At 40.9% G+C, this 19,831-nt stretch overlaps 1 protein-coding gene across 7 annotated transcripts in view; it reads left to right on the top strand.

The window, feature by feature from the left end:
* Positions 1 to 19,831, top strand: part of LRRC7 (leucine rich repeat containing 7) — a 183,567-nt gene that overhangs the window by 146,954 nt on the left and 16,782 nt on the right. For 3 of the 7 annotated variants that reach the window (XM_087731928.1, XM_087731925.1, XM_087731927.1), the window contains 6 exons: positions 3,954 to 4,065; positions 4,289 to 4,469; positions 5,465 to 7,142; positions 8,920 to 9,069; positions 13,683 to 13,802; positions 19,369 to 19,587. In XM_087731928.1, coding sequence (XP_087588054.1) covers positions 3,954 to 4,065; positions 4,289 to 4,469; positions 5,465 to 7,142; positions 8,920 to 9,069; positions 13,683 to 13,802; positions 19,369 to 19,587 — 2,460 coding nt within the window. Of the gene's footprint in view, positions 1 to 3,953; positions 4,066 to 4,288; positions 4,470 to 5,464; positions 7,143 to 8,919; positions 9,070 to 13,682; positions 13,803 to 19,328; positions 19,588 to 19,831 lie in introns of those variants that run through there. The other 4 variants (XM_087731929.1, XR_015698796.1, XR_015698797.1 and 1 more) reach the window with 4 other exon arrangements.

The following is a 19,831-nucleotide window of genomic DNA, read 5'->3' as shown; positions in this document are numbered from 1 at the left end:
CTTGGATGCATCCCCTTGGCTGTATTTCTAATCACCTGAATAGGCAAGGTTAATATGTGCGTTCCTCCAACTGCTTGCCCGTCCACCGGACTGCAAGGCAAAGAGACACATGGCAGAAACAATCATTATGCCCTACCTGCAGATAACAACTTTTTTCCAGGATCTACTATGTCTTTCCATGTGGAGTCCCAAAAACTACCTCTGTCCCAGTCTGTTCCTCATATACTTATGTCTCCTTTTAAAGCTCTATCATATGTCTGAGATTGCCTGCTGGAGTTGAAAAGGTGAGAATTCATTGCATCAGTGCTGTAACATTGTTCTGGCTGCTGTATCACCTCTGCAGGTAGGAAGTGTGTTGGAATTCCTTCGTTCTCCCACTTTCAGATTCCATATCCACATTCACAAGTTTTCCTTCCACCAATTCAGTTGTATCTGGTATTAACATCCTGTTTGAGACAACCTTCGGATCGAATGGCTACTGAAACTGGCCTTTCTGGCAGCTGCCACTGCAGCCAGAAGAGTGGGAGAGATTTAGGAGCAGGTGGAAGATCCTCCACCCTGCTTTCTTCTGGGATAATCCCGTATTTTTGAGGTGACTCTCAGTGCACTCTTGGATTCCTGGATCAGTCTGATAATTGCTAGCTTAGACAGCAAAATGTCCAGAACTGTGACTGCCTTTCACATGCTGAGCTTCAGATAGAATTCGTTTTGTGATTTTGTCAGGAGAAGACCATTTAGTGGGACTTTGAAACTATTGACATAAAGGGCTGAGCGGTGGAAGTACTGCCATTTTTCTGTGCAGAGACCCTAATGTGGGTAAGTGGCTCAGTGAGGCTTTGTTACGAAACCGCAGCACTAACTGTGATGCTCAGGAAAGATGCCTATGCCTCAGTTAGTCTTGTTTGTATCTCGGGATATCCTGACAGCTATTTGGTTGCATTTGTTCCTACACTTTCTGTGATCTTCTTTATTCTTTCATTAAAGTTTTAGTAAAATCTGGACCAAGTAACATTTGCCTTAATCCGTTTATTTCTTTGCTTCTCCATTTCTTTATAGCCAGCTTGTCATTCTTCAGATTGACCTAGCCTTCTCCAGTTTAGAAGTGCTGCCAACCCTCTACGTATATTTAATTGTTCCTTTGGAATAAATCCATCATTAATGGTTCTGCATTCCTCTGCCTCGTGCGTGTGGCATCTGCCCAGAGCCCCAGTCTGGTCTATTCGGAGGCATTATATTCTTTGCAAGCAGACTCTAACAGTTAGGTTGTTTTAAAAATTCCATCTCTCCAGATGATAATGTAATGTTCTTATGTTGTCAGCATGAATAATTGGTGATATTTCTCTTTCTCAGTTATTTTAATGTTTTTTACCATGCACTTTCTCTTGGGAAACAGCTCACCATGTTTTTCTGTCCTCTACCTATATCTTTGGTTAGTCCTGAGGAACAAGTTCCAACACAACACAATTGCATTTACCTCTTCCCTTTGTTCTTGCAATTGGTCCTATTATAATAATACTTTTTTTTCCTATTAGTGACCTTTTTGTTCTTGGGCTTGTAAGAAAAAAGGTCCTCTTAAACAGAGTAGATTTAAAGGGAATATGATTTTGGTTTTTTTAGAACATATTTCACTTTCATGACATATTCACAAGTGCCAGACTAGTTCTCTCAAAAGTGTATTGACTTTTGTTGGAATAGCTGGACTAGGGGCTAAAAAGAAAAAAAAAAAAAAAAAAAAGAATATAACCTAGAAAACTTCATAAAATCATGCACCTGAAATAAAAACCTGTGTTCATCATTATGTCGAAAATAGAATGGCTGGTTCTTCCTATCTTACAGCAAGTAGTTTTATTTGAAGCTTATAACTTTCGGAGTTTTCATGGCACAATACTGGGATTCTAGGTTGAAGATAGAGAAAGTAAAGAATTCCAAAAGAGTCACCTGTCTGATACAGACAACACTCGTAAGTCGACTCTGGAAATCCCAGACAGGAAGGAGAAAGAAGAGCATACAAAAAGCTCAGAGGTACAACAAGAAACTTAACATGCACCATGCTTCAAAGGTGGAGAATTTCACACTCTGCGAATGCTATGCACTTTTTTATTTCTCAAAAAATGGTTTGTTACACTGCACTAGAAAGTGATTGTGCTGCACTGGAAAAATGCTGTTGCATTATTGTTAGCTTTAAGTTGTACGTACCTCACTACTGTTATATAAGAAATACCATACACAACAAGGGATCTCTGCATGTGAAAGTAGTTTAAAGTCTTGAATATATTACACCATGTAAGAATCAGTATGTAGCTACATTTGCTCAAATGTTAGCACTGAGGGGGTTAATTAAATGGGCTGTGAAGATACCAGTTCTCTGCTGTTTTGGTATGGTACTACTTCCAGTGGAACACCAAATGCAGAAGGATTAAAATATCTGTTGTGTAAACATAATTATATTCTTCAAGGATAAAACACATGGCAAATGCTTCTACAAATCTCTGTTTCCACTGTTGCTACAAAAAGTAGTTAAAGGAGAGTAAAACTCTGAAAGTTTTCTCCTTATGAGTAAAAGCAAGTAAATTTTAAAAATATTGTAGCATTTTACATTTTAATAATGTGGTTTTGGTTTTGGTACTCCATTTTAAATTGTTTCTCTAAATATTAGATCTCTTTCCTTTATTGACTTCACTCTGCAAAATCACTGGAGTACCTTTAACAAAATGTCAGGGTACAGAGATCCTCATAGTGTCTCCATTAGTGTAAGTTCCCTCCTAAATATATTTCTCCTAACCATTCCCTTCCTCATTTATACTACTAATTATTGATTTTCTCCTAGTATCTCTCTAAAACTTCCTCTTTTTTACTAGGTACTCTCCTTCTCCAACTTCCATCCTCTTTACAAAATCATAGATCATCCTCTCACTTCTGAGATGATGCATGTTTCTCGTACCCCTCCCCACAAGGATCTTGATTGGCATTGGCATGACTTTCCAGTGTTGGAAAAGCCATGCCCATCTCCATCATGTCGCTTTCCATTACATTTCCCTGAGCCCATGCACCAACACCCACAAAGTGGGTTTCCCATATTGCTCATTCTTCTGACTCCCTTTCCTTAAGTCCCCTCCTGAGGGCAGGGTTACCAGTATCATTCCTCCAGTAAGTGTCATCACCTACCCTGTTTCCCCAAGACACCTGTCTTCAGGTCAGCGTCTTTCTCATTTCTGAACTTTCTTCCAGGGATAAGAAATGCCACAGATTCCCTGTTTGTGTCTTCATTCCCTTCTAGCTATCCTTTGAGCCTAATTTAAATGTCCTAATTTAAAATATCTCTTTCTAAGACTACATCTCACTTTCCAGGTTTTTTTTTTAACTCATGTTATTTTCAGTATAGATCCTGTTGCTGGCTAGAACAGCAAAACAGTTGTGCAGGGCAGTCTTTGAAGGTCAAGATTTGCTGAACTCTCAATGAGAAGTTTATGAAATCTGAATAATTTTCATTTAGCAAAAAACTCCTTAGAGACAAAGTTATTTTAATTAAATATAGCTATAGGGACAGTTGAATTTATGGAAGGACTTGTGCCACGAATAAATGAATGAGGAATACTTACTCCTGAAATAAGAAGTAATTGTTTATTCTAGATTTTTATTTATTTCTACTGGCAGCTTGCATTTTTGTGACCTTTACTTCATCAAAAATGTTTACATGGCCTTGATGTATCTTGCAAGTTCCATCTGTTTTGTCCACATTTTCAGAATGAACACATCACCATAATTTTTACAAGTATTTATGTAGGACTAATTAGAATTTTCAGCTGACAAATCAGCATGATTAGACACTACCCGTATGGTGGGGTTTTGGTGTGTTGTCACATTCATGAAAAGAAGGCTGTGAAATGTTTGTTCGTTGCAGTTCGAAGTGGGTTCTGTTTCCTGTGTTTACTGTACATTATTCTATTCCTCAGGATGCCTTTGGACATCCTGCCAGTGAGATGAGGATAGGGGAACTTCGTCCTTCCATGCCAGAGACTCCGTTGTACCCACCCAAACTTGTTCTTCTGGGTAAAGACAAGAAAGGTACTAACTTGACTTAAAACCTTTTAGATGAAAGCGTATGTAACGTATACAGATAGGCACATTACTTAAGATGTTGTACACTTCACTCTGATTTTAAAACATATTACATACATATTTGTGCACATGTATATGTATCTCCATAGTATCGATTAAAAAATATATTTTTCTGGAGTTTAGTTTTTAAATGCCACCTCCTGAAAAGGTTTGCTGTGTTTTGTTTCAGAATCGACAGATGAGTCTGAAGCAGATAAGATCCATTGTCTGAATAACAGCGTTTCCTCAGGCACTTACTCAGACTATTCCCCTTCCCAGGCTTCCTCAGGGTCCTCCAACGCGCATGTAAAAATGGGGTCCTTGCAGACAACGGCTAAAGAAGCAGTGAATAACTCTTTGTGGGGGAACAGGTGTGATCATCTTTCTTAACACAGCTTCTGGTTGCCTTCCGTCTTACGTTCTCATATGCATTCAAAGTGATCGTATGCTATCTCTTAAGCCATTCAATTAAAAAAATACAATGTTTTTACCCCAGTTTTGCAGAGGTGTACATAGCTATTCAAAGCCCAGGCTCTGCAGAGTTGGCCACCCATTCATGCTCTATAAATGTCAGTAATTCTACAGCTGGTTTTTCAACTATGTGCTATAACCATGCATTAAAAGCGCCTAGTAATTGAGCTGCAATTATTCTGCTCTGTGTGGTCCTGAGCTGCAGCTGGCTGTAGTTTAGCATAGATAGCAGAGTGTATGTCTCATATTATTGCTGTCCTGAGCCTCACTCTGCCCTGGACCTCCAAGAACAACACAGTTCTTTGAAAGCTGTAATTTGCACTGGCCATCAGCAACCTCAAAACACTCTCATACCATACCAGGAACACCCTGCTGTGTCTATTCCTGCCATAAATCACCTAATGTAGTTCCATCCTAAATATAGTACCATCCACAGGCTCTTCCCCATTAAAGAGCGGCTGGAGCCTGCTCACTGGAGATGCATAAAATCTTGGTGGTGAGAATATGCACAAACTGAATCTGGTATTTTTGTTTAAAAAAAGAATAATGTAAATGTAAAAAATCTTCCCCTGCACTCATAGAAGATTATTTTTAAAGCAGGAAAATATGTTCAGCTGGATTTATATGAACATGGCATTGAGCCACCCAGGACTTTTGACTGACTTCTTAGTTTCTCTGTGTATGCACTTACAGAATCTCTACTCCAGTGCAAAAAACTGCTGCAGCCATTCATGCCAAAACAGTGGCACAAGCTGCACATCTCATAGTATGATCCTAAAGCCAGAGTATAGATGGGAGAATATTAAATTACTTTATAATTGCGTCTTTCTGATGACTGCTTACGTGCTCTAGTAGAGGGCATTTTATCTTCTTTCATTTTGTTTTGGTTTTGCAGGCTGGCACAGTCATTTCCACAGCCCCTTGAAACAAAGCCATTGCTGAGCCAGCGGGAATCCGCTGCGGCGGGGAACCTGCCACAGCGCACCGACAGGCGCCCACTGAGCGACACCTTCGCTGACAGCTGGAACGACAGCTCGCACTATGATAACACAGGGTTCGTTGCAGAGGAGGGCACGGTGGAGAATCCTAGTGCTAACCCCCTCCTGAGCACGAAATCCAGAAGCACATCTGCACATGGACGCAGGCCGTTGATTAGACAAGACAGGATAGTTGGCATTCCCCTGGAGCTGGAGCAGCCGACGCTCAGAAACACACACGAATCTGAAGTGCCTCCTCCCAATCCTTGGCAAAATTGGACCAGAACCCCTAGTCCTTTTGAAGACAGGACAGCTTTTCCTTCCAAACTGGAAAGCACCCCCACCACCAGCCCTTTGCCTGAGCGGAAAAATCATGTCAAAGAGTCTCCTGAAATGACTAGCACTTTCACTCCAGGAATAGCATGGGAATATCACGATTCAAATGCTAACAGAAGCCTCACAAATGTCTTTTCCCATATCCACTGTCGCCCAGATCCTTCCAAAAGCGTTATTTCAATCAGCAAGAGTACAGAACGGCTTTCTCCAATGATGAGGGATTTAAAAACTAACAAATTTAAGAAGTCACAAAGTATCGATGAGATAGACATTGGTACATACAAAGTGTATAATATACCCTTAGAAAACTATGCATCTGGTAATGATACTGTAGGAACCCATGAGAGGGTGGACAAGCTCCTGGGCCCGGAGCACGGCATGCTGAGCATGTCCCGCAGCCAGTCGGTCCCCATGCTGGACGATGAGCTGCTGACCTACGGCAGCGTCAAGGTGCAGCCGCAGCAGAAGTCGTCCGTCACGAAGAAGGTCTACCAGTTCGACCAAAGCTTCAACCCGCAGGGAGCAGTGGAGGTCACAGCAGAGAAGAGGCTACCACCGCCTTTCCAGCTCAACCCCGAGTACATTCCCCAGCAGAGTAAAAACCTGCCCCAGGATCTGGTCAGCCCAAGGGCCTACCGCGGCTACCCCCCCGTGGAGCACATGTTCTCCTTCTCCCAGCCTTCGGTGAACGAGGAGGCGGTCAGTGCCCCCTTTGCGAGCCAGGGGTCTCGTCCGGGGTTCTTGAGGAGGGCGGATTCGTTGGCCAGCTCCACCGAGATGTCCATGTTCAGGAGAGTCAGTGAACCCCATGAGCTGCCCCCAAGCGATAGGTATGGCAGGCCTCCGTACCGAGGAGCTGTGGAGCGCCAAGGCAGTATCTCGGTCTCTGAGTCTCAGTTCCTCAAGAGGAACGGCAGGTATGAAGACGAGCATCCTTCCTACCAAGAAGTGAAAGCCCATACTGGAAGCTTTCCAGTTAAAAACCTTACACAAAGGAGGCCATTGTCTGCAAGAAGCTACAGTACAGAGAGTTATGGCACATCCCAAACCAGGCCGGTTTCAGCGAGGCCTACAATGGCAGCTCTGCTGGAAAAGATACCGTCAGACTATAACTTGGGTAACTATGGCGACAAGCCTTCCGATAACAGTGATATAAAGACAAGGCCTACCCCTGTGAAGGGAAATGAGAGCTGTGCTAAAATGCCCGCTGACTGGAGACAACAGCTACTTAGACATATAGAAGCTAGAAGGTTAGACAGGGTATGTTTGGCATTTCTCTGCAATTAATGCCTTTAGTTGTGTGTTTCGGTATTTCAAACTATTTGCACGTACAGTGGTAACCACCAGAATTCCCAGTAATGAAATTCTTGCATTGGTGTCAGAGGAACCGGCCCGCAAAGGGGCTTGGGGGTGCTCCAAAGCAGCTGGAGTGAGGGGTAAATGAGTGATAAAGAGTCTCTGCACAAGTAACGCACCATGGTGCACGTTACTAATGTAAAAACTGCTGCAGCACTGTCTGAAATAACAAAAAAACACAAAAATCTCTCCTTATCAACAGATGTGAACGTGCTGCTGAAGTCCACCACTTCAGTAATGATTTGAGAGCTTTAAAAGATGCTGGATACATCTTTGCAGTAAAAGGGAATAAAGGAAAACATCACAGACAAAAAGTAAAATAATGTATTTTAGCTTTCATATCACTGTTAGTGGAGGGGATTTAAAGGTAACTCTTAACTCTGAAAAATATCACTGGATATACACTGCCACTGTTTTTAACAAGGAATATGATTATTACTCTTTTAGCGGTAGGAAGTTATGCTTATTTACCTTCTATACAAAACAGTACTATAGTGCATGATTTTGATAATGATCTTGACTATTTAATGACCTACTTCATGAATCGGATTTACTTCATAATCTGAAGTGGTTGTGAAAAATTACTGTCATCAAATGCATAAGTTAGTTGCAAAATATGTCCATATACCTATTTTACGCTAGATACTCATGAGTTTGGTGTTAATATATTCATTACCTTCCAGTTGCTTGGATGTGATGCATATTAAAATATCATTAAGGATCAAATGGGTAAACTTTAAAAACTGGCTTGAAGGCTGAAGCCTTTTCCTTACTTCAGCTATTTTCCTTGTGTTGTGTAAAGCTGATTGGAAAATACATAATACCTAGGCAAAACAGTGCACCCCAAGTAGAGACCTTTCTGGTGGAAATAAACACTTCCCAGATGTTGTTTGTTTCAGAAATATCTTTACACTTAGTTTACAATGTGCATTTGCTTAAGAAATACTTTATCTCATGGAAGGCTGACACTGGTGATTTTATCTAGTTAAACTGAGTTCATAGTAATCCCTGCAGGTGCCAGCGAGCTAGTTTCTAGTTGTTTGCGACATACGATAAGCAAAGCTCTAAGAAGCTGGGCTGTCTGGTGGAGGTATTGCCAATGAGAACGCTTGGGCACTGCAGTGCAGCAGCTGCTCCAGGAGATGCTGCCCATCTGCCCACGGCCGGCGAGATGCCGGTCTGTGCAGGACCTGCGTACCCGCTGTGCTGGGCCCAGCCAAAGCTTGTCCCTTGTGGGCAGCTGCTAGCCAGGGAGCAGTCGCAAAGCTCGTAAGATGGTGCAGAGCCTTCTTGTATAGCGATTTTTCCTCTGCCTTTGATGCTCTTTTATGCTAGATACATGTTTTCTGGCCCATCCATGGTTGCGCAGGCGTACCAAAATTTGGCCATATTTGCAAAATAAAGACTTTTACCGTGTTATATACTGCAATTTTCAAACTACAGATAACGACATATTTCATCTGCTGTCAGCGTTGAAGTCTTTTATGGTATCCATTTTATGTATAACTAGCAATGTATTTGCTTCTGTGTGACCCAGTGCATGCATCAAGAAGCTATTTATTTCTTGGTACTGTTTGTTTGCTTAAACTAAAACTTTGTGAAATTAACCATATATGTGTGATACTTAATTCAATGAGCATGTGTGTTCATATCCTGTCACGTGGTTGTTTCCTCTACTCAGACCGCTGCTTACAAACACAACACAGTTAGCCTTGGCATGCTGCACTCTGGAGGTTTTTCAGCAATGCATGCCGGCAGAAGCATGACTTTAAACTTGCAGACTAAATCTAAATTTGAAAACCAAATGCTTCAAGAGCTACCTCTACCGAATGTAAGTATGGGATAGCCAGCATATACCAGCATTACAAAATAAATTAATAATACTTCTTGCTTTTTCCTGGTTTAGCTTTTGCCTATTATTCATGCTTATACTATACACAATCCAAAAAGCAAAGATGATAGTAATACAGTTTTCCTACTCAATAATCTTGCTTTTTGGATTAAGTAGCTCACGTGGCTGTCATTACTGCTTTCTGCTCTCGTGTTACAGACTGATGCGATCATTTTCTCAATGACTTAATCTGTGCACAGAAATGGAGAACATGTTTTGTTTTGTGACTGTTTGATCTTAGAAAAATTAATGTAGAAATGTTTAATATGCATTTAAATAGGCTCCAAGAGACAGGGATTTTAACATATGGACATTAGTTGGGTATGCTGTAATGGTTGATGAGTTTTGAGTACATGCGTACCACACCTAAATTAATTTTAAACTTTTGTTGAGTAATGCTTATAGAAAGAAAATAATTTTGTCATTTTTTTACTGTTTATTTTACAGCTATTAGTGATATATTGTTGATAAATACATACATACACAATTATATACAAACATTTGATGGGAAAAGCACATATGACAAGCCAGAGAGGGACATTGCTGAAGTATTTTCAGAGTAGCAGAGAGGAGGTGCTGAGACCTTACTCTGTGTCACCTGTGGCCACACTGGAGTCCCAGCAGGAGCCAGTTGCCAGACACTTGCAAGCAGTTGCACCGTTGGGATTGTGTGTAATGGCAGGGGGCTACTGCAGTGCTAGAAGTGACGAGCATCGTGAAGTGTCTTACTGCGTTAGCATCGGTAGCTGTTGGTACAAATTAGCAACATCTCTGTGAGTAATTAAAGGGTAACAGAGCACAGATCCAGGCACTGAAATGTGATCATCTGCGCTGTTAATTGCTGGACTGGCCTCAGGCGTGGTTTGGTCCAGGCCAGCTGGCACCCTCCCAGACAATCCCTGGCTGGAGTCAGCACCGGCCAGAAATTCCCAAAGGAGGGTTCCAATGCCTGATTTAAGAGTTTAGATCCAAGCCTATTTAGAAGAATAAGATAATTTAATGGCGGCAACATGACCAGATTGTGCTGGTTGGCTGGAGGACAGGCCTTAGCAGTGCTCAGCTTGCTAATACAGGCATATGCATCATACACTGGATTTCCAAGCAAAGCTGTGATAGGTTAACAACACACACACACACACACGCACACACACGCAAAGATGCATATCATTGTCAGGTTTCTTCTGCTGTAACTTACTTTCCATACACTGTTAACTTCATTTACACCTCCCATTCAGCTGTCCCTGGATTTAAACAAGTCCTAATGTTTAGTGTGTGCTTCTCTGTTGTTCAGTTGATGACATCTAGGTCAAATCCTAACCATAGATGTGTGTGTGTGTTTGGACACAGACATCTTTCCAGTGTTGGTCATACTGTTTTTTTCTTTCAAAGAATTTGTTTGTCTACTTGGGTATATACTAATTCTTGTCACAAGTCCTTGAAAGAAGTCCATTTGACATCAACTCCAAATAATGGTACTATTTTTCTACACACATTTAGGAATAAGGTATTATATATCACTTTAAGAATTGTAGGCTGTAGATGAATATGGATACTAATATACAGATGTCTGAGGAAATTCATGAAACTGTTTAGAGTGACATGTTTTGGGGTGTGATCTTACGTGAATTATTCTGCTTTATATTTCACCAGCATTTCATTGCTACATACCCATATAAAATGTGATGCTGAACTGCATGAAAGGGGTGTATTCTTTTACTGTACTGTTTGGAAAGCAGTGAAAAATTATTGTTGAACAAATAACATGAATCCTTAATATTGTTTAATTTTATTCCTTCACATGTTCTAAAGAATTTGCATTTCTTAATGAATCCAGGCCACAGCAGCTTAATGTTTACCTCTTCTTCTTTTTCTTGTGGCCTAGATTCAAGAGAGTAATGAGTGAGGTCAAATTGTCCAGTGGAAGATCAGGAAATCAAGTATAGCAATTACTTATTTCGAGAAAGTTTATTACATCGATTCTACTCCATGTATAAAATGTTTTAACTGCTGCTTTTCATTTTTTACCTAGACTTAATAGATATGTAGTTTGTTTGCAGTCTGTCCAAGCTCTGTAAATGAATAATATTGCAAATAGACAAATTCATTTTACTGCAGAAAATGAAAAGAAAAACCTGTTATCACAGAATTTTCCTATTTATTGAGAAAGCAGAAAGCACCCTTTGTATTTTTTCTTTTTCCATTTTGAGTGCAAACTCATCTCTGCAGATTAGTCGTTCGCTTACAAAAATGGCACAATGTTGTCTGCAGTGACAAAACAGAAACATTTTTCAGAAGAATGCTTTCAATTTTTGGCATCCGTCTCACAGTTCTTTTAAAAGTTTATGGGTTTGTGCACTTCATTCTCAGAAGTGTACAGTACCACCTCCCTTTAGGAATAATCAGCATATTCACATGCATCACTTAGGAGGAAAAACAGACGTTCCCTTAGGAAGCTGCCTCACTAATCCCCTCTGTCTCTGCCTGGTGAGGGCACATAGCATGTTCTATAAACTCATCTCACAGGGAGGTGAGCAGATTTCCAGCACAGCCTTGGGCACCTCGGTCTGTGGGTGACTCTGGAAGGGATGACTCACATCACGAAGATGATGGCCTTTCTTTTTCGTTGTTTTTTACTACTACTCAGAGCAGAAATTTTTGCAATTGTACTTTTTCATTTCAGAAGTTGTTTGCTCCCCGGGTCTCAGATGAGGTACCTCCTGTTTGGATGAGGATTATGTGGGGACGTGCAGCAAACAGGACACAATGGCTGATTCATGAGTTTACATAGGCAAAAAGAGCCCTACCTGGGACCAAACTGGGACCCAAATTCTGATCCTTGGACAAACAGGGCTCAGTGTGTCCTGGGCTGGGAAGCCTCAGGCAGAGGCTAACCCCTGGCATCGTGTTCAGGCAGGCTGCTCACAGTCCTGGACGCCTGTCCGGACACAAAGGGTTAGCTGTGTGTGAGGGACTTTTAGAGCCATACTGTCAGGTTTCATGCATGTCCATACACCAGCGTACAGCTCTGGGCCCAAATTTGCCAGCGTTCGAGAATCTTGTGCTATCTGAGAGAGCAGCAGCACTGCTGCATCAGGCACTGGGACCAGTGTCTATTGAGCTGTCAGGGATAACCTATGGAAAAAGTGCTGAGGCTGGTCTCATTTTTCCATTTTTCATGTGTGTAAAGAAAGCTCTACAGGGAGGTCTTGTAGTTTCAACAGGGGAAATGTTTTTCTAGTGGTTTTTAATATAAGGAAAACACGTTTCCTGATTTTTCCGGAAGACTTCTTGAATGATGAGAGAATTGTAATGAAAGTTTTCTTGGATTTTAAATACTTAGCATTGAATTTTTTTACTTAGCCTGTGAGGAGTATGATTTAAATCACAATTTACTTCTATTTACTTTTAAAAGATTTTAAAGCTTGCATAAAAAAGTTCTTAATTGACCAGTTACCAGCTTTAATATTTCAAAGCAACAGTTTCATTCGTTCATCAGTCATCTAAAGAAGTGTTTCAGGATTTTTTTTAATCTAAGCTAAAGAAGAAATTGCTTGAGTGACAGGGGGGAAGAACAGACTTTTTTTTTTTCTTTGCAGATTGCCATTAATCAGAACTGAATAAGCAGTTTACTGAATAAGCACTACAAAATGCTAAAAGTGCTGTCAGTGGTAGTACAATGTTGGCATTTTGGAAAGTCTGACACAAAAAGCCACACCCGTGTTAGCAAAATTTCCACCTATGGTAAAGAAATGCAGAGACAGGTAACAGAAAATCAGGATGGGACAGAAAAGGTACACATGTCCTCAAAAGTACTGAAAACAGGAGTAAAATAACCAGGGGGAAAAAATGACAAAGAAACATGTATAAAAGGAGAGAAAAGTGGAAAGTGATAACAAAAGTATCAAGCTCATTTAGGAAACGTTAAATGTGTGTTATATCCATTCATATCCAGGGAAGTATTTAATTACTGGCTAATATTGTACATATGATATCCTGTTAACTTAGAACAAAACCAGCCGTAGCCTAGAGAGCGTTCTGTGAGAAGCACACCACACGCAGTGATACACAGAGCATAGCATGAGGTAACAGTAGTCTCAAGTTCAATATTGCCATTAAGGAATATTTTCTGAAGAAAATATAAGCATATCGTTTATCCTGTTGTCAAATACTTAATTAAAAAAATTTTGATGCTTCAATGACCGGTAAGAAAGTTCTAACTCAAATGATTAATGGCAGATTGCATGTTTAAATATGGAACTTTGCCAAAATTTGTTTCTCTGAAAATAATGTTACGTTAAATTAATTTTCTCTTTTCTCTCATCATTCATTATTCTCATTATTTCTCTTATATATCTTTCAAGATCGCCTGCTTGCAGAGAGTCCCACAGCAATATGATTACACTTTAATGAAATACCGTAGAAATCTAAAAGGATTTCCATTTTAGCAATAGTGTGCTACAGTTTAACTGGGTTGATTAAAATAAATATGAAGAGAGAATTTTCTGTCATGGTGTGTCCAGTGACTAAAGGCTGCCCTACCATTTCTGCAACAGACCCCATCGCAGCAGAGCAGCATTCTGGACAACGGGCAGGAGGAGGTGTCTGTGAGCAGCCAGTGGAACCCCTACCCGCTGGGGCGGCGGGACGTGCCGCCGGACACCGTCACAAAGAAGGTAAGCAGCACGAGCAAAGCTGCTGACATAGCTATGGTTGTCTTCTTTTCCCAGCAAATCACTGGAAGGAGAACAGGTTAATGAGGACAGGTTTGGCGAACACATATTTTTGTTTCAAAGTTTATAGTAATAATCATTATGAATTAAGGATGGTGTTTTCATGCCTGCTACCTGTTTTTGTATTTACTTATGCAGATGCTAGTAGTTACATCTATAGTGTGTGAAATGGGCACAGTGGGCTTGGCAGATGTATTTCTGCATGTATCAGACAGCCGTCAGCTCCCTCTTGTCCTGAAAAGTCTTCATTCAAATGTTTCATTTCAATTACATTCTTCAGTTCACAACAAAAAATAAATGTGTTGAGATGGAGGCCAGCCCAGTGTCTGGGCAGTCACAGACATTTTCGCAGAGACATCCTAGGCACACATCATTTGCTGATAGACTCACTAGAAAGGGGTCTAATTTCTAGTACCTTGTGGCGGTAGGCATTAAATTACAGTGCTTGGATCTGGCCTGTTTCTATGAAAACACTGGCTGCTCTCTCCCAGCCCCAACTTGGCTCTGCTCGTCGACTGAGAAACTGCCATTTTTAGATGCTCTAATCATAAAGCTGGAGAATAGAGGATCTTGACAAACCAAACTGTGTTTGCAGTCAGCTTTAGACAGTGGAACTGCACATCTAAGCAGTGATAGTTACATTGATTGTTACCTATATGGAGATTGGTCCTGCTTATTCCTGAAGTAATATGTCTTATGAGTGAATAAAACTGGTGTGAAAGTCATAATGTGCACACTAATAACTTCTGTAGTGTAATTAACTGTCAGCACTGATGAGGCAAGTATCTCCCTACTGGCTTCACATCTTTTTATCCAAGATAGTTTCAGAAGCAGTAGCCCTTGCCTTCATACAAAAGTAGTGACAAGAGATACACATGTACAAGAGAATTGCTTGAAGATCGGCGACGAAAGCCGTTGTACCTAGAGCAGCCCAGAGACTCCTTCCCAGGCACAGGAGGGTGAGGAGGAGGGTGCCCTGGCATTGTTTGATGGAGTTGGCTCTGACAGCCAAGTTATTCGAAGGGTTTCTTTATCCTCTGATATGCAAGAAACTAGGATAAGAAATTTAAGAGGAGTCACTGCTTATCTTCACTGGCATATTCGGATGAAACCTGCGTTTATCCAGTCGCACAATCAGTGCATCATCAGTGTTACTATAATAAGAAACTGCAGATTCTGTTTCGTTCTGAATATTTCAGTATCTCGCTGCTCAGATGTGGTAAGTACAAACATTGCATAACCGCACTGAAATCTGCTTAACTCAGTGGAGCAATCCATTGTTACATCCGTTGTCAGCTACTTTAATTATACTGTAAATATTGGACACTGAGCTGAAAATAATTAACTTTGTGGTGGATGTTAAATAAAGTAAAGAATACAAATGAAATTGGGAAAGCAGTCTGCATAACAGAGATTTGTTTCTGCAGAATAAATAATTCCCTTTTCCAAGAAAGGCAGCTTATCCGCCTCCAGCAAGAGCCACAGTGTGAATGCACAAGAAGTAGTGATATGATCTCTTCAAAGTCTATTAACAGGAGTGAGAAAATGAATTCTGAAAATTGTTTACCCACCATCCTCAGGAGGTGGTTTGCAATGTGCCGTTACGACAATGCTAATCTCTTCTCCATTGAAAGTGACCTAGAGTGTCTTGGTTTCCCAGCATCTGGGGATTAAAATACAGCAACTGTTTGAAGTCAGACTCAGAAAATCTTCTATAGAATTAAACTCCAACATAACAAACAATTAAATGATGTAAATATAAACTATAGTATATGTTTTGTTTTTCCACTAACACATTCACAAGTGTGAATGGGCTCCTGCAGAGCAGAGTCACTACATGGTAGAGCTATACTTGGGAAATCACTGGAAGAAGACTTGGAACTTGTTCTTCCAAGGGGAAGAGCGTGTATTATAGATGGATGGACTGTGTACTCAGGCCGATGTAGTACATATATGGACACAGTAATATGTGTTCCTAAATTGTCCACACATAGAGAGCTACTATACGTGTAGTGATGGCTATTTATGTATGTTAGGTAGGGTGGGAATACTACACAGTAATCACTACATAATTATGTGGTGTATGAGTGGTGGTTTCTGTCCTTTTTGCTGTTCAGAATACAGATTAAATGCTAATTTTATTTTAAGTATGATCATTTATGTGGTCATTCCATAATTTATGGGCTATTTCTCTTATGGAAAACTTGGGTATTTTAATCTTCAAATTGAATAATCCACTGATTTATTAAAAGACTACAGTATTTATGCTTCCTGGAAGATGACTTTTTCTGTCATGTTGTTGTGGTTTAACCCCAGTCGGCAGCTAAGCACCACACAGCTGCTCACTCACCCTCTCCCACCCCCTGGTGGGATGAGGGAGAGAATCGGGGGGAAAAAAAAAAGTAAATCCCATGCGTTGAGATAAAGACAGTTTAATAGGACAGCAGAGGAAGAGAAAATAATAATAAAAGAATACACAAAACAAGTGACGCACAATGCAATTGCTCACCACCCGCTGACCGATGCCCAGCCAGTCCCTGAGCAGTGATCACTGCGCCCCAGCCAACTCCCCCCAGTTTACAGCTGAGCGTGATGTCATACGGCATGGAATAGCCCTGGGGCCAGTCGGAGTCAGCTGTCCTGGCTGTGCCCCCTCCCAGCCTCTTGGGCACCTGGCAGAGCATGGGAAGCGGAAAAGTCCCTGACCAGTGTAAGCACTACTTAGCAACAACTAAAACATCAGGGTGTTACCAACATTATTGTCATCCTAAATCCAAAAAACAGCACTATACCAGCTACTAGGAAGAAAATTAACTCTATCCCAGCCAAACCCAGGACACATGTCAACAAGTCAGCTACATGACTGATTAAATCAGTTGTATTCTGAGTTAACTGCTCCTCCATAAAAAGGGAAGGGGTAGAAGTGTGGCAGGGCATCATCAAAAGGGAACCTGGAAATCACTCCTTATGAAAAAGAGAGGTTGAAGAGTGAGAATGAAGATGGAAAATGAACAGACATCAGGCAACCTGGGTGCAGGGTGATGACCCTCTAAGAGGATGAGCTACACAGATTTGGGAATGCGTAGGACTATGTTAGTTGGCCTCTTCTGCTGCAGGATTGCAGCAGCCCACATGACGGCTGAAGCCATGCAAACTCTTGGAGATCCCTGTGTGGACTGTAATGGTCTTGGTGGATGTGGAAGGAGCATATGCTATGGAACTGGAGCAGGCAGCTGCCCCAGAACTGGGACGTACAAAAGTGTCTGAGTCACCATTTCTTTCCGTTTCTGACTTGGGAGTAGTTCCGTTAGCCACAACTGAGAGGTTGGAGGCTCTTTCTGTTTCATTGCCAGCATCTGCTCTTCAATACAGAGGTCTTTCTTTTAACCTGATAAAGATTTGAGGCTTTTCAGTGAAGAAGCGCAATTTTTTTTTTGTGTTTGAAATAGACATCTTCCTCTGAGGCAGACAGCGCACCTGGTGTGGACTGCTGTGGTGGCTATGGGATTATATCTGGGGCAAATAGCAGAATTTATGATATTCTGCTTTTTTTGGATCCTCCTGTGATGAGTATCTGACATGACATGGAGTACAGAACTGTGCTGCACATGGTCACCTGCTCACCTTGCATCTCCGCAGTGCAAGGTGGCACGGATTCAGCAATCCGCTGCAGGCATGGCTTGTTGCTGCTAGGGAGTTAATGAATAGCTAAAAAGTCTGTCTTGAGCGTTTCTTTCCCTTCTGATCTTGGATGAATTAAAGATCTCTCTGACCTGTAAAGTGGGATGTTCACAGTACAAACTGACTTCACCAGGCTATTGGAATTCTTGGAAAGTGCTTTTACATACACAGGTGAGCTGTGTTTTAAGAAGAGTTTGGGGACTGAAGATTTGGGCACAAGGAGCAAGAGATTTCTCTGTCATTACTCACCTTGAGACTATCCCTCTTGTACTAAAACGAAGAACTGTCAGACATGTATTCTACCTAGTGTCTTTCTTCAAATGTAGTCAGCAAAAAAATAAGACAGAGCAGATCAGTTTTGCTCACAGTCACTGCATGTCTTGCTGGGATTCTGTGTTCAGTGACATGAGTAGCTCCAACTGCATCTGTATTAATGATATGTTGTGCAGACAAATCTTGGAAATCCGTTAAGGTGTATTTTTGCTGTGGCAACAAGCAATTATTTCTAATGTCCTGGCTGCTGTAACTTCCGAGGCCAGGTGATTGGCCAACGGGTAAGAAATGTTTTGATCTTTTGCTGTATTAAATTTAATCTTGTCTAAAACACAGTATCACAATTGGTGACTCTTCCACCAGGATCATAAATGTTCAGTAGTACTGAGGATTAGACCTTCATGACGAGATGTGATTGTGTTGTTGGCTGGTGTAAATTTAATGTGAAATGTCGTTTAAATAGGTCTATTTTGCCCATAGAGACTTGTAGATATTGCAACATGCAATCATAATGCTCTTTCATATTCGGGCTGTTCAGATAATAGCACTGGTTGATGGGTGCATATAATCTGAAAACTCTCAGTAGCAATGGTGTGGGATTTCGTGGAGGTAATAATATTTGATCATACAATGGAGCATGAATTTTGCTTGTTCCCTTACTGCTAAGCTGCATGTGATTATTTATAAGCAACAACGTCTGAATCCTGTAAATATGAAAAGTATAAAATTATCTCAGCTGCATTTATTTTGCGAAGATTTGCCTCAAATGTTTATGTAATTCATGTGCCTAAATAGAGACTGTATATTGAAGAGTAAGCAAGTATGCAACTTTACCATGTCAAGAACAGAATACAGAAAGCAAACCTCACCTGCAAACGTGAAAGGCAATGGGGATGGATGGCATAGAAGAATGATAGCAGTCATCCTTTTTTTTCTGAAAATATCAAAAGGCCAATTCAATGTAAATGCACTATTTCACTTATATTTACAAAATATTAAAGCTTCAAATCAGTAGATATTGTCATAGACACGTGATAATTTGATTAGTTACATTTTGTAAAAACCACATTGGTTCCTAGGACAAGGCATAAATAGGATTTAATTGATTATGCTTTCCGTACACAGTGTACAATACTGGCCAATAGCTGTATTTGGGTTACAAATCTTATTCCAAACTACCCTCAGAAAAAAAAAAAACAACATTCCAGTATCTTCAGAGTGTGCTGTGATGAATAATCCACCCTACTTCAATTTATTAAATGTTTTCAGTTCACAAAACATTTGGAGCAGAAGCATATATCATGACATGAGGAAAAAAATATTTTCTGTTTATAAAACCTACTGTATACGGCTAATTTACCTTAAACCTCCTAAGGTCACTAAATGCAGTAGGCATATCCTTGCTGCTTTTAATCACGGTTGTTTCCAGCTGTGGTCAAAAGGCAAACCTCTGATATGATTTAAGAGGTTTGCTTTTACTTGACTCTGTAAGTTGTAATAATTGCTTCTTTTCAGCTTCCTGAATTTCTGGCCTAACGGGTTACGTTACCCACAGGCAGGTAGCCATATCCAGACTTTAATGGGATCACAAAGCCTGCAGCATCGGAGCCGCGAGCAGCAATATGAAGGAAACATGAATAAAGTCACCATTCAGCAGTTTCAGCCACCACTCCCCATTCAGATTCCCTCTTCGCAGAGCTCTCGAGCACCTCAGACAGGGCGATGTTTAATCCAAACCAAGGGTCAGAGAAGTACGGATGCATATCAGGAGCAGGTGAGAAAGTGTGTCTATAAAATAACACTTTAACAAAAACTTTCTGTTTTTTTCTGCCTTGAGCCTAGGGCAATAACAGAGGGCAGCTGAGCCAGACAGCATGGGGGAGGTATGGTTGAGCTGGAGGCAGGTGAGCAGGTCTGTCCTCTTCCCCAGCACCAGGGACTGATACCATTTTTTTCTTGGATTGACCAAGCAACACAATTTGGCATTGAAATTCCTGAACAGAGCTGACATCACTGGG

Source organism: Nipponia nippon, unplaced genomic scaffold (assembly GCF_047370975.1).
Source record: "Nipponia nippon isolate SJK-2023a ecotype South Korea unplaced genomic scaffold, ASM4737097v1 scaffold_5, whole genome shotgun sequence".
In the NCBI taxonomy this organism is placed as follows: Eukaryota; Metazoa; Chordata; class Aves; order Pelecaniformes; family Threskiornithidae; genus Nipponia; species Nipponia nippon.
This window is presented reverse-complemented; position numbering and strand designations above follow the sequence as displayed.